The sequence below is a fragment of the Somniosus microcephalus genome, chromosome 32 (assembly GCF_052327205.1).
Source record: "Somniosus microcephalus isolate GS21.2 chromosome 32, FLI_Smic_1.0, whole genome shotgun sequence".
In the NCBI taxonomy this organism is placed as follows: domain Eukaryota; kingdom Metazoa; phylum Chordata; class Chondrichthyes; order Squaliformes; family Somniosidae; genus Somniosus; species Somniosus microcephalus.
Window position 1 is genome coordinate 538,853 of NC_141018.1, and position 15,644 is coordinate 554,496.

At 48.8% G+C, this 15,644-nt stretch overlaps 1 protein-coding gene across 1 annotated transcript in view; it reads right to left on the reverse strand.

The window, feature by feature from the left end:
- Positions 1–212: 212 nt before the first annotated feature.
- Positions 213–15,644, reverse strand: part of LOC147097231 (putative G protein-coupled receptor 139) — a 41,217-nt gene continuing 25,785 nt past the window's right edge. Inside the window, exon 2 of the mRNA XM_085972011.1 lies at positions 213–1,114. Coding sequence (XP_085828137.1) covers positions 213–1,114 — 902 coding nt within the window. The remainder of the gene's footprint in view (positions 1,115–15,644) is intronic.

The following is a 15,644-nucleotide window of genomic DNA, read 5'->3' on the forward strand; positions in this document are numbered from 1 at the left end:
TAGAGCGGATAGTTTATTTTGAGGTAGAAGATGCACCATGATCTGATTGAATGCTGGAGCAGGCTCGAAGGGCCCAATGGCCTAGTACTGATCTTGGTTCTTATGTTGTTATGTTCTTATGTAATCTATATTACTGGCACCACGGGGGAAAGTGCATCAGACGAAATATGAGGTAGGATTGAATTCTGATGCTGCAATTCCTTCTCTTCTTCTCATCGTTTAATGAATTTTACAATGAGAATAAAAGGATATTTCACCACATTCTTCAACTGCTCTCTGAACTTTGTCTGGGTCACGCCATAAATACAAGTGTTTGTACAGCAACTCAGGAGCTGCAACATGAATCCCAATTCTTGTACAAAATCAGGCAGAGTGATAGCCTCATACCCCAAATACCACATTCGTGACCATACAGAATACAGCATAAAGACAAACCATAACAGGATGAAATTCCCTGAGATAACCAATAGTAAAATGATGGATTTCTTTCGGCTCTCCATCTCTGGGTCTCTGGGTCTGTCCTCACTGCTGGGACCCCGGAGTCTCCTGCGGGCTCTGCTGGCCACTAAAATGTTTCTGACGGTGACACCATTGAGCAGCAGAATCAGAACAAATGGGACACATGGGGTGAGGATAAAATGCAGGGACTCAATTGTTGCCCAGGCCTGTGATTCCCGAACATCATATGTTACATCACAAAACCAGGGCATATTCATAAGCCAAAATCGACCTGTCAGCATAAAATACCAGAAAATGTTCTTTAAACAGCTCAGCACTGTCACTGTTCCCAGAATCACAGCCGCCGTTTTCACGGTGCAATATTTAGTTTTCAGCTTCTGGCAACAAATGGCCACAAATCGATCAAAGGTGAAAGTGACGGTGTACCAGACAGAACAGTCTGTTGCTGCATACAGCAGGACAGCGTGGATATTACACATGCGGATGGACAGCACGAAACGAAACTGTTCCCTATAAATAATCGGAATGTGCCTCAATATCAGATCGAGGATAACGACCAGTAGATCTGCCGCAGCCATGGCCACCAGGTAGCAAGTGACACATTTGGAGAGACCGCATTTTCCCCGAGACAGGATCGCAATCGTCACTAAGTTAACTGTGAGGAAGGGAAATTAAGAGGGAAAATATACATCAGACTGGAAGGAAAGTTATCAGTTTTATTGAGATTTGCAAATGTGTTACTGTATCCAGTGATTTATTGGAATGATTGTACCTGTGACAGGGTTATCTGCTGAAGAGAAGAATTACTAGTCAATAAAATCAACCATTAAATGGAAAATAATATTTAGGATAAAATAACACATGTGGATAAGCACTTTATTAGAGATCCGTTAAAGGTCACTGCTGAGCTGACAGTTTCTTTCATGCTCCAGTAAAAAGAGGTGAATGTTGCAGCAAACACCCCAAGAGCTAAGCTTCTGTTCGGGGAAGTATAAATTGGCTCAGTGACTCTCGGTTAGTGCGGGGGAATCAACCAACGTTTCTGCCCCTGAGCTTCAAAGCGTGTTCGTAGGTTACTGTGGAGGATTCAGCTCCGGTTCCTGCTGCTTATCATTACCCAGTGACCCTGGGTTAGTGTGAATGAATCAGTGCCGTTTCCCTGATCATTACACAGTGGCCCTGGGTTACTGTGGGTGAATCAGCCCAGGTTCCTGCTCCTCATCATTAACCGGTGACTCAAGGGTAGTGTGGGGGAACCAGCCCAGGTTTCTGCTCCTGATCATTGCCCAGTGACCCTGGGTTAGTGTGGGGGAACCAGCCCAGGTTCCTGCTCCTGATCATTAACCAGTGACCTTGGCGTAGTCTGGGGCAATCAGCCCAGGTTCCTGATCCTGATCAATAGCCAGTGACTCTGAGTTAGTGTGGATGAATCAGCCCAGGTTCCTGCTCCTGAACATTACCCAGTGAGGCAGGGTTTGTGTGAATGAATCAGTGCCGTTTCCCTGATCATTACACAGTGACCCTGGGTTACTGTGGGTGAATTAGCCCATGTTCCTGCTCCTGATCATTAACCAGTGATCCTGGCGAAGTCTGGGGCAATCAGCCCCGGTTCCTGATCCTGATCAATACCCAGTGACCCTGGGTTACTGTGGGGGAATAAGACCAGGTTCCTGCTGCTGATCACTAGCCAGTTGTAATGATATCAGCAAATAGAGATGGTATTTGCCTGTTCGATTATGATGCCTTAATTGCATGTATTGATTGCTTGTGCCTGACCAGCAGAGGGTATGTGACCGAGAGAAGCAAGGCAGTTAGTTTGGTTTCAGTTTTGTTCTAGATGCAACACTAGCATGGTGTCTCCTGTAAAAGCTGTATAAAAGAGTTGAACAGACTTTAGATTAAAACTCATTCTCTTTCATAAATGTCTCGTCATTGAACCCACAAAGAAATCAATACATGGTGTCAGAAGTGATTGAAAGAGATGAAGAGAAAAAACCTGAAGTTAAATCAGCTCTCCACAAATTAGCAAGCCAAAAGAGAACATCGTTGCTTACCATTGGAAAATAGCTAACGAAGTGAAAAATGGAAGGTTTACACCCACCGGCGACGCTTCAGTTGACAGGTAATGTGGCTGAAAATTGGAGAAGGTTCAAACAACGTGTGGGGTTGTATTTATCAGCAATCGGAGCTGACGAGAAAAGTAATAATAAGAAATCGTCAGTGTTCTTACATGTCGTGGGTGATGAAGCGCTGGATGTGTATAATAATTTCACATTCGCTGCTGATGGAGACAAAATGAAGCTAGATAAAATAATGGAACAGTTTGAGGCCTACTGCATACCTAAACGTAACGTGACGTTTGAGAGGCACAGATTTTTCACATGTGTTCAGAAAACGGGTGAGACTATTGATCAGTATGTGACTGAACTGAGAAACAGAAGCAAATCGTGTGAATTTGGGGGACTGACAGACTCGCTGATAAAAGACAGACTGGTCTGTGGTATTCCAGATAATGGTCTAAGGGAAAGACAGCTAAGAGAGCAAGATCTAGACCTGGGAAAAGCCATAGCACTGTGTAGGGCTACAGAGTCATAGAGTCATAGAGTTTTACAGCACAGAAAGAGGCCCTTCAGCCCATCGTGTCTGCGCCGCCCATCCATCCCTGTCCAGTCTAATCCCATTTTCCAGCATTTGGTCCATAGCCTTGTATGCAATGACATTTCAAGTGCTAATCCAAATGCTTCTTGAATGTTGTGAGGGTTCCTGCCTCCACCACCCTTTCAGGCATTGAGTTCCACATTCCAACCACCCTCTGGGTGAAAAAGTTCCTCCTCAAATCCCCTCTAAATCTCCTGCCCCTTACCCTGAATCTATGCCCCCTTGTTATTGACCCCCCTACTAAGGGGAAAAGTTCCTCTTTATCTACCCTATCTATGCCCCTCATTATTTTGTACACCTCAATCAGGTCCCCCCTCAGCCTTCTCTGCTCCAAGGAAAACAACTCCAGCCTGTCCAGCCTCTCTTCATAGCTGAGGCGCTCCATCCCAGGTAACATCCTGGTGAATCTTCTCTGCACCCTCTCCAAAGCAATCACATCCTTCCTATAGTGAGGCGACCAGAACTGCACACAGTACTCCAGCTGTGGCCTCACCAGCATTTTGTACAGCTCCATTATAACCTCCCTGCTCTTATATTCTATGCCTCGGCTAATGAAGGCAAGTATCCCATATGCCTTTTTAACCACCTTATCTACCTGCTCCGCTGCCTTCAGGGATTTATGTACATGTACACCAAGGTCCCTCTGACCCTCTGTACTTCCTAGGGTCCTACCACTCATTGTGTATTCCCTTGCCTTATTTGTCCGTCCAAAATGCATCACCTCGCACTTTTCAGGGTTAAATTCCATTTGCCACTTTTCCGCCCATCTGACCAACCCGTTTATATCGTCCTGTAGCCGGAGACTTTCCTCCTCGCAATTTACCACCCCACCAATTTTCGTGTCATCTGCGAACTTACTGATCATACCTTTTACATTCTCATCCAAATCATTTATGTAGATCACAAACAATAAGGGACCCAGCACCGATCCCTGAGGTACCCCACTGGACACAGGCTTCCAGTCACAAAAGCAACCTTCGACCATCACCCTCTGCCTCCTGCCACTCAGCCAGTTTAGGATCCAACGCGCCAAGGCACCCTGGATCCCATGGGCTCTTACCATATTGGGGAAGTTGAAATCCCCCACTATTATTACCCTATTATTTTCGCACTTCTCTGAGATTTGCCTACATATCTGTTCCTCTATCTCCCCCTGATTGTTTGGGGGCCTATAGTACACTCCCAGCAAAGTGCTTGCCCCCTTTCTGTTTTTAAGTTCTACCCATATGGCCTCATTAGAGGAACCCGCTAATATATCATCCCTCCTTACAGCAGTAATTGACTCCTTAATTAATATTGCAACACCCCCTCCCCTTTTACACCCCCCTCTGTCTCGCCTGAAGATTCTATACCCCGGAATATTGAGCTGCCAGTCCTGACCCTCCCTCAACCATGTCTCCGTGATAGCAACAATATCGTACTCCCATGTGTTCAACAACAACTTCAGTTCATCCACCTTATTTGCAAGACTCCTTGCATTAAAATAAATGCCTTCCAGCCCTGCCATATTCTCTTTTGCCTTCACATATTTGCTCTGCCTTCCCAGCTGACTTGTTTTTCCCTCTGTATTTGGCTGTAAATCACCCCCTACTATAGCTCCACTCTGTACCCCAACCCCCTGCCAAGTTAGTTTAAACCCTCCCCAGCAGTGCTAGCAAACCTCCCCGCAAGGATATTGGTTCCCCCCTGGTTCAGGTGTAAACCGTCCGACTTGTACAAGTCCCACCTTTCCCAGAAGCAGACCCAGTGATCCAGGAAACTAAAGCCCTCCCCCCTGCACCATTCCTTTAGCCACGCATTCATCTGTTCTATCTTCCTTTTCCTATACTTACTAGCACGTGGCACCGGGAATAATCCAGAGATTACAACCTTTGAGGTCCTGCTCCTTAATCCTTCACCTAGCTCCCTAAATTCTTGCTGCAGGACCTCATCCCTCTTTTTACCTATGTCGTTGGTACCAATGTGGACCACGACCACTGGCTGTTCTCCCTCCCCCTCCAGAATGCCCTGCAGCCGCTCAGTGACATCCTTGACCCTGGCACCAGGGAGGCAACAAACCATCCTGGAGACTGTGAAGTTGCAGGCAAAGGAGCTGTTCAGTGACAATAGCTGCAACGTGGATGCAGTGAGAATGAACGGACATGAACCATTTAACAAAAAGAGCGCCAATGTGAAAAAAGAGGTGTGGCCAGCGAACAAAAATGAAAGGGACAATTGAAAGTCATGTAGTCGATGCGGTACACAGCATCCACCAAGAAAGTGTCCAGCATATGGTAAAACATGCAATAGTTGCAACAAGAACAACCATTATGCCCGTTGCTGCAAGAACCAAGTGCAACAAAGCAAGGTCCATACAGTAGATGAAAGCGAGATAGAGGAATTCTATGTAAATGTTGTGTCTGAAAACAAAAAAGAAGAAAGAGACTGGATGTTGACACTAAAAGTGAATGACATACACATTCCATTTAAATTGGATACTGGAGCACAAGTTAATGTGATATCAGAGACTGATTTTAAGAAAATTAGACCCAGCACCAGACAGATCTTACCAGAAGGTAGGCGCTGACCTAGTCGCATGTCAAGGGAAGGACTATCTTGTAGTCACAGACTATTACTCCCTGTATCCAGAGGTTTGTAGACTGTACACCACCACTGCAGATGCTGTGATAACATGTATGAAAGCCATATTCTCCAGACATGGCGTGGCAAGCGAGGTCTTCACAGACAACGGACCCCAGTTTTACAATGCAAGTTTCCGACACTTTGCCAAAGAGTGGGACTTTGTCCACACAACGTCAAGTCCTCACTATCCACAGTCCAATGGACTAGTGGAAAAATCAGTCCAGACAGTGAAAAGACTGATGTGCAAGGCAAAAGACAGTGGAACTGACTTCTACCAAAGCATGCTTGTATACCGCACAACACCGCTCGAGTGTGGTAAGTCATCAGCCCAACTCCTGATGGGACGTCGGCTAAGGTCAAACCTACCCATCCCGGAGAACCTCCTGAAAACAAAAGAGGGGGAGAAAGTGAGGAAGTTCAAAGAGCAACAGAAAGAAAAGCAAAAATATTACTATGACAGAGGAACACAAAACCTACCTGAACTCCACATTGGTGACCAAGTAAGGTTCAAAGACAAAACAAACACATGGACTCAGAAGGGAACTGTCCTGAGTGAAGTTCAACCAAGATCATACACCATTTAGACAGATGAGGGTGCTGTTCTGAGAAGAAATCGTCGAGATCTTCTCATGGGACCAGCCACAGCAGGTCAAGAGACTGATATTGTTGAACAACCTGATCACACAGCTGAGAACACATCATCTGAGGCAACAACTCAGATTCAAGGACAATCAATCAGAAAATCCTCAAGACACGTGAAGCCTCCTGAGAGACTCATTGAGCAAATTTAAGGACTATTGTTATAGAAGGAAGTAATGTTATCTTATTCTTTCTTCAAGTTCTAGTGTATTGACATATTTCATGTGAACACACAAAGCAAGGTTAAAAAACCTTGATCATGATAATGATAATGTAAGTTCATTAAGTGTTACAGTTAAAATGCAGATTAATACAAAGAAAACATGTTGTTAGTTAAAAGTAAAATACTTTTGTTTTAAGAAAAGGAGATGTAATGATATCAGCAAATAGAGATGGTATTTGCCTGTTCGATTATGATGCCTTAATTGCATGTATTGATTGCTTGTGCCTGACCAGCAGAGGGCATGTGACCGAGCGAAGCAAGGCAGTTAGTTTGGTTTCAGTTTTGTTCTAGCTGCAACACTAGCATGGTGTCTCCTGTAAAAGCTGTATAAAAGAGTTGAACAGACTTTAGATTAAAACTCATTCTCTTTCATAAATGTCTCGTCATTGAACCCACAGAGAAATCAATACACCAGTGACCCTGGGTTAGTGTGGGGGAATTAGCCCAGGTTCCTGCTCCTGATCATTGCCCAGTGACCCTGGGTTAGTGTGGGGGAATAAGCCCAGGTTCCTGCTCCTGATCATTACTCAATGACTCTGGGTTAATGAAGGGGAATCAGCACCGGTTGCTGCTGCTGATCATTGACTAGTGACCCTAGGTTAGTGTGGGGGAATCCGCCAAGGCTCCTGCTCCTCCTCATTAACCAGTGACTCGAGGGTGATGTGGGAGAATCAGCCTAGGTTCCTGCTCCTGAACATGAACCAGTGACCCTGACGTAATTTGGGGGAAGCAGCCCAGTTTCCTGATCCTGATCATTATTTAGTGACTCTGGGTTTGTTTGGGGGAATCAGCCCAGGTTTCTGCTCCTGATCATTACCCAATGACGCTGGCTTAAACTTGGGGATTTAGCCCAGGTTCCTGCTCCTGATCATTACCCAGTGACCCTGGGTTAGTGTGGGGGAATCAGTCCAATTTCCCGATCCTGATCATTACCCAGTGACCCTGGTTTAGTGTGGGGGAATCTGCCCAGGTTCCTGCTCCTGACCATTACCCAGTGACCCTGGGTTAGTGTGGGGGAATCTGCCCAGGTTCCTGCTCCTGATCATTACCCACTGACCCTGGGTTAGTGTGGGGGAATCTGCCCAGGTTCCTGCTCCTGATCATTGCCCAGTGACCCTGGGTTAGTGTGGGGGAATCAGCCCAGGTTCCTGCTCCTGATCATTACCCAGTGACCCTGGGTTACTGTGGGGAATCAGCCCAGGTTCCTGCTCCTGATCATTGCCCAGTGACCCTGGGTTAGTGTGGGGGAATCAGCCCAGGTTCCTGCTCCTGATCATTACCCAGTGACCCTGGGTTACTGTGGGGAATCTGCCCAGGTCCCTGGTCCTGATCATTATCCAGTGACCCTGGGTTAGTGTGGGGGAATCTGCCCAGGTTCCTGCTCCTGATCATTGCCCAGTGACCCTGGGTTAGTGTGGGGGAATCTGCCCAGGTTCCTGCTCCTGATCATTACCCAGTGACCCTGGGTTAGTGTGGGGGAATCTGCCCAGGTTCCTGCTCCTGATCATTACCCACTGACCCTGGGTTAGTGTGGGGGAATCTGCCCAGGTTCCTGCTCCTGATCATTACCCACTGACCCTGGGTTAGTGTGGGGGAATCAGCGCAGGCTCCTGCTCCTGATCATTGCCCAGTGACCCTGGGTTAGTGTGGGGGAATCAGCCCAGGTTCCTGCTCCTGATCATTACCCAGTGACCCTGGGTTAGTGTGGGGGAATCTGCCCAGGTTCCTGCTCCTGATCATTACCCAGTGACCCTGGGTTAGTGTGGGGGAATCTGCCCAGGTTCCTGCTCCGGATCATTACCCACTGACCCTGGGTTAGTGTGGGGGAATCAGCGCAGGCTCCTGCTCCTGATCATTGCCCACTGACCCTGGGTTAGTGTGGGGGAATCTGCCCACGTCCCTGGTCCTGATCATTACCCACTGACCCTGGGTTAGTGTGGGGGGGAATCAGCCCAGGTTCCTGGTCCTGATCATTACCCAGTGACCCTGGGTTAGTTTGGAGGTATCAGTTCAGTTTCCTGCTCCTCATGATTTCCCTGTGAACCTGGATTACTGTGGGGGAATAAGCCCATGTTCCTGCTCCTGATCATTATCCACTGACTCTGGGTTAGTGTGGGGGAGTCAGCCAAGGTTCCTGCTCCTGTACAATATCCAGCGACCTTGTGTTAGTGTGGGGGAATCAACACAATTTCCTGCTCCTTATCATAGCCCAGTGAATCTGCCTTAGTGTGTGGTAATCAGCCCAGGTTCCTGCTCCTGATCATTACCCAGTGACCCTGGGTTCATGTGGGAAAACAACCAAGATTCCAGCTCAGATCAATACTCAGTGATTCTGTGTTAGTTTGGGGCAATCAGCCCAGTTTCCTGCTCCTGATAATTGCTCAGTGACCCTGGGTTAGTGTGAGGGAATCAGCCCAGGTTCCAGCTCCGGATCATTACCCGGTGACCCTGGGTTAGTTTGGGGAAATCAGCCCAGTTTCCTGCTCCTGATAATTGCTCAGTGACCCTGGGTTAGTGTGGGGGAGTCAGCCCAGGTTCCTGCTCCTGATCATTACCCAGTGACCCTGGGCTGGAGTGGAGATTTCGGCCCAGGTTCCTGCTCCTGATCATTACCCAGTGACCCTGGGTTAGTGTGAAGGAATCAGCCCAGGTTCCTGCTCCTGATCATTACCCATTGACCCTGGGCTGGAGTGGAGATTTCGGCCCAGGTTGCTGCTCCTGACCATTCCCCAGTGATCCTGGGTTAATGTGGGGAAACAGCTAAGGTTCCAGCTCCGGATCATTACCCAGTGACCCTGAGTTAGTGTGGGGGAATCTGCCCAGTTACTTGCTCCTGATCTATACCCAGTTCCTCTGGGTTATGAAAGGATTCGCAAATTTCACGTCTCCCCTGAAGATTTACTTCTGGCTTATTGGAGAAACCCTGGCTGGACTGAGTTTAAAATCCAGGGCTCCAGGGCCCAACGAGATGGCTACAGTCAACCTCATGGCCAAGGCCTGCAAAGTTCAGGTTTGGACTGACAAAGAAGGAATGTTCCAGAAATGAGAAGGAAGACAGGCCTTCTGCATTTATGTATGAGAAGCAAACAGTGGCATTCAGGCCTCTGATTAAAACCCATCAAGGCCGTTTGCACAGACAATCAACGGGTAATAGCTGCATTCAGACCTTCGTTAGTTGACTTCAACACTGTTTGGAAACGATCAACGGGGCATTAAAACTGGAATGGCCCCATCACAAGAGCAGTTACACAAAGGAAAACACTTATGGGACGTTTAAAGACCAATTAACCGGCCATCCAGGTCAATGGGCCCAGGCCGGTTTCCTTTGTATCATTTTCAACACATTCAGGTCAGACAAAGAAACAAGCTGATCTGGCGAGTGATAAGGGCTCCCAGAAAGGGGTATAAGTAGTCCCTCGGGAAGCCATATCTCTCTCTCTCTCTCTCTCTCTCTCTCGCCTGGACTCCGGTGCCCTGCCTTACCATCAAGAAGGTCGAAGATGAAGAGCCCGTCCAAGGGAAGCAGGATACCCGCAGTTACATTTTAAATCACTGGGGTATCTCTGCTCTGGGCGATGAAAACCCTAAAGACATCGGCAGGCAACGGGGCACGGGGCAGGCGTTCTAATATCCGAGACTGGTGAGCATAAACTTTCTGGCTCATCGCAAGACAACTTAGATAGGTGTAAAGGGTGGGAATTAAGGGGATTGCTAAAATTGTCATTTTAGTCATTTTTCCTCGATGTGTCCATTTCTCCTCCCCCGCTAAGTGTAATTGTGTTACATACATAGTGATTTTCTCTGTATAGTGTTTATTTTTCTCTATTTTAATAAACATTGGTTTCCTTTGCACCAAACCACTGGTCTCGTTTTGTTTATATCGCTGCTCGTAATAAGTCTGGTGGTCAGAACCAGAGGGGAAGTGATTCGAACCGCACAGGGCTGGAGCAGCTCAGATACGCCCGACTAGCCAGACACAAACCCCAAACCAAAACCCCCTACAGAAATGGCGACCGCGACAGGACATCGGCGACAGTATGCGATATAACAGACAGTGGTGCGGAGGGAGAAACCGTAATGGAAGAGAGGTTGTCCACTTATGTGTGTAGAAAGGTTAATATCGCCAAGAAATGGGTGGGCGCTATGTTAAAGGCCGAGCGTCCCATAGACGCCGCCGCCCAGTGGACGGCGAGTAAACAGCATAAGAGGGCAATTGAAAAGGCAGTCTGGTTAATGTGCTATAAGAAGCAGGTCCTAGTGCTGGACAGGGTTGTAGCAGCACAGGCTGCCAAGCTCAAGAAATTGGCCCTAGAAATGCAGGATAAGGTTGCAGCGGAAGAGAAGGTGCTAGTGGCGCTTCAGGCTTTAAGCCAAGAAAGAGCGCAGATGGCCAAGGAACACCAGGCAAAAGTAGAGCGTCTGGAGGCCCGGGCCGTCGAGGTGCAATGGGAAAATCAGGCAAGGGTAGAGCGCCTGGAGTACCAGACCGCTGAAAGTAAAGCCAGTGCTAGGCGCAAGATGGAGCACTTAGAATACCAGGTTAGAGAGGTGAGGGGCAGCGAGATAAGGCTGCAGGACACAATTTGCGACCTTACTCAAAAATTAAAAGAGCAGGAGGAGAAAGTAATGGAGGTAAAGGCAGCATACAAGCTAGCCTGCGACCGGGGGTTCGAGGAGGCAGATCACGGGCCCTGTAGGGAGGAGATAGAAAGCTTGGGCATGGCCTTGTCGAGGGCGAAGGGCATGGTATGCCTCACCAGCCCGAAGGCGGGCCAGTCGGACTTTACCAGCAACCCAAACCGAACCGTCCCACAGGCAGCACCCAGGACAAAGTTGGCCAGGGAATCAGAGGTCCCACGGCCGCCACCCACAGCTCCGAGTTTTCAGGAGTTCTGGTAGCAAGGGAGGGTGGAGGATGAAGTGGTAGGGGAAGCACAGCAGGCCCCGCTAGATAGGCCGGGACCAGGACTGGTGTACCCCCTCCGACAACGGAGGTACGGCCCGCCCGTTGATGACGAGGACCCAGGGGCAATCCAAAATCAGTTTGTGGTGCCGCATGGCACCCAACAGCTCAGGGTTATGGTTAGCCACATCCCCAAGCTCACTGAAAAGGGAGGCCCCTCTCTGCACTTCAGGGAGATAGAACAGGCAGCGTGCGTCAATGACTGCGATGACGCAGAGCAAGCTAAGATGCTGCTGTTTTCTCTGGGGAGTGATCTCCTCCAGACGCAATCTGATGAATGTAAAAAGGGGCAGAAGGATTATGAGGATTTGAGGAATGAGATATTGGAGGCCGTGGGACTCAATGACGGGAGTCCGTTCGCCCGGGTGGAAAAAATGGTACAGCTCCCAGGGGAGTCCCCGCAGGCGTTCGCAGACAGGCTGTGGCCAGTCTACCAGAGCGCATGCCCGGGAATGCCAGCGCAGACATTACTGAACCAAGTCCAATTGACCCACTGGCTCCGTTGTCTAATGACACACTGCCTGCCCCAAATCCAAGCCCAGGCTGCGGCCTGGTTTGACCCCAGTAGCCCCCAGACCACCGAGGAAACGGTGATCCGCCAGCTCACTATAGCATTTAAAAATATGAGGGGTATCGAGACGCCCCAACCCAAGGGAAAAATCCATGAGGTTAAACCTGGGAGCCAGAGTAAGAAAGAGTGGCACCAGGAGGGGAACCGTCCCTCCCAGACTAAGTTAAACTGTTACGGGTGTGGGAAGGATGGCCACTGGTGCAAGGATTGTAAGAATCCCTGGAAGGAGAATAAGGGAAAGAATTCATCAGCCCCAGCCCAAAAGGCAGAGCCAGGTATCCCTCCTGCTGCGATCGAGCCACTCTTGGAGTTGATACGATCTTTCTTCCTGACCAACCAGGGGAAAATAGCAGCCACCACCGGTGTTGTAATCCCATCAGCCCCATACAACCCACAGCAATGACTAGTGCCAGCGCAGCCTGTCGACCTGTGTCCCCCAGAAAGACACACACAGGAAGAGACCTCCTGTAAAATGGAGGAATACCTGCGGTGCCAGGTTGCGGAGGCTAAGTTAGTTGAGCAGGCTTTAAGGGAGGAGAATGCTAGGTTAACAGTGAGGGCTGGCAATTTAGAGGGTCAGCTAAGGGTTTTTAAAATGGTTCATGACCAGTGTGAGTTGTTTAAGCCGGAGGCAGGGAAACAGGCAGCTGGGATTCAACCCGAGATTAGAAATCCTCAGCCCGCAGCGGGGACGCGCACGCAGGCTGCACACGCAGGCGCAGTCGCGTGCATCAAGGGAAAAGTTCCCCAGCACTTTGTCCAGACCACTCCCCCTCTCTTATGGGACTCCGAGGAGAAGGAGCCCGAACTAGATGGTTCCGAGCCCGAACCAGGTTTTGAGCCTGGAGGGGCAGACCCTCAGCCACCGGCAGCCGGTGGCAAGGGATTGCCCGTCCCCAGTTCAGGTTTCGGAAGGGAGGGACCCGAGGGAGAAGGCCCCCAGCCAGCGAGGACTGTGACCCGAGCCAAGGGTCCGCTCGCCAGGGTAGCCCCACCGGTAGCACTCCCCAGGAGGTCTCCTCGGCCACCCCAGCCAAGAAAGGTATGGTCACCGACTCCCCAGCTTAAAATGACAACCTCCCGAGTTAAAGAGAAGTCGGAAGACAAAGGTCCCCAGCTAGCAGCTACAGACTGCAAGGGACTGGAAGTGCAGGTCAGTGCAGCCACGCCGCAGGGAGCAGCCTGTAGCAGCCCAAACAGAGTTTAGGCTGGCCGCCCGGAGACGGGCGGCGGTTGTATATAGTTTAGGTAGTTTAATTTTTAAGTTTATATAGTGTTAAGTTTAGAGTGTTTAATTTAATTCTAATTAAGGTGATGGTTAGCTTTAAGTAATTTGCTCAGAGTGTGTACATTTGAGTCGAGGTCGCAAGACCCGACCATGCTTCACCCAAGCCAACAAATCTCTAGGGAACCTGGCTGTGTGCTTCTATATCTGTTACAGGAAAATTTACGGAATGAAGGGGGGCATAATCCTACTCGCCCTGATAGGACTGAGCTTCGGAAGGAGAGGTGACATGGAGGATTTCCACCTCTATGGGTGCTCCAGAGACACAGCACCGATAGTGATCGATGGGAGTGGCGAACGGGATGCAGAGGGGAATTTTACCAATTATGGGAATAGTAGTCAGAATGCCGGTTATGGGTAGGACAGCCCGCCCCACAGGGTGGAGAACATTGGAGTCATTCAAGGGGGTGCACACATTCGTTTTGCAGCAGTCCCACCCTATGTCATAAAGTGGGAGCACGCTATGACAGGTACTGACCTCTCGGGGTGCCGTAGCCGGGGAGCACACATCATCCTGTGTCCCCAGCACTTGAATGCCTATTCGAAACCAGAGTGCGGGTTCAGAGCTGCTGACGCAAAACCTATAAATTGTACCATGGAAGCCATGGCACAAGGCCATGTTCCCCTACAGGTAGCGTATATAGGAGGTGGGACATATTGCATCACCACAGGAGCGTCTCACTACCAGCACGGACAGCACAGCTGGTGCGCGGTGAGTGACAGCAGTTTCTGCTTCAAACCCGAGGCAGAAGTTCACGTGACACAGGTACGAATTGTCCCCATTCCTGAACCATCCACTGTTCACCTCACTGTGGAGGAGAATTTCACTCACCTCCAGAAATATGTCGGCCATTTTGGTTACCCGATTCCCCCTCTCCCAGAGCACCTTACCAAATTATTAAAAGCCGTCCTAGTATCGCAAAAGCACTTCTACACTTTGGAACAGAAGACTGTACAGATAGGGGCCGACATTTTAGATATCATGACCCCGCCCTGGTGGGACGTTTTTGAGAGTATAGAGGTCCCCTCCTGGATTCGAATGGCGTCCCACATCTTAGTAGTCTGCCAGCTAGGGATCGTCCTCTACCTGGTCTGTGTCCAATGTAGGAGAAAGGGTCCCGGGGTAGAATTTAATGTAAAAGGGTAATGGAAGGACCAGTATGCCCAGGTGGAAGAAGAAACACCCATGTGAGCTTTGTGTAATATCACTGCCGAATGATGGCAGATCCGTTTGTTATTTTAATAAAGCTTGTTTTGCTTTTGCTCGTTATTTTTAATAAATATGGTTTTTTTTTGGCCTGATGTTTATTTTTATTAAAGGTTGTGTGTTGAAATGAAGTTCTATGATGTCCCAAGTAGTGCAGGGGTGCTGGACCCCCTCCGTGCTTGGATTATTGTAACAGATAGTAATTTGTTTCTATTGATAGATGCCTGTCGTTCACTGTAGTTTTCTCTAAGTAAGGGGAATGTATGTGTCGAGGGATCGTGGATAGATAAATATAGGGGAAGGTTGTTTGTGGGGGGTCAGAAATTTGCTCACCTTGATTGAATACTACAGGCAAGTTTCAGTATCCTAGGGAAGACTGAAAGGATTCGCAAATTTCATGTCTCCCCTGAAGATTTACTGCTGGCTTATTGGAGAAACCCTGGCTGGACTGAGTTTAAAATCCAGGGCTCCAGGGCCCAACAAGATGGCTACGGTGAACCTCATGGCCAAGGCCTGCAAAGTTCAGGTTTGGACTGACAAAGAAGGAATGTTCCAGAAATTAGAAGGCAGACAGGCCGTCTGCATTTATGTATGAGAAGCAAACAGTGGCATTCAGGCCTCTGATTAAAACCCATCAAGGCCGTTGCACAGACAATCAATGGGTAATAGTTGCATTCAGACCTTCGTTAGCTGACTTCAACACTGTTTGGAAACGATCAACGGGGCATTAAAACTGGAATGGCCCCATCACAAGACCAGTTACACAAAGGAAAACACTTATGGGACGTTTAAAGATCAATTAACCGGCCATCCAAGTCGATGGGCCCAGATCGGTTTCCTTTGTATCATCTTCAACACGTTCAGGTCAGACAAAGAAACAGGCTGATCTGGCGAGTGATAAGGGCTCCCAGAAAGGGGTATAAGTAATCCCTCGGGAAGCCACATCTTTCTCTCTCGCCTGGACTCCGGTGCCCTGCCTTACCATCAAGAAGATCGACGATGAAGAGCCCGTCCAAG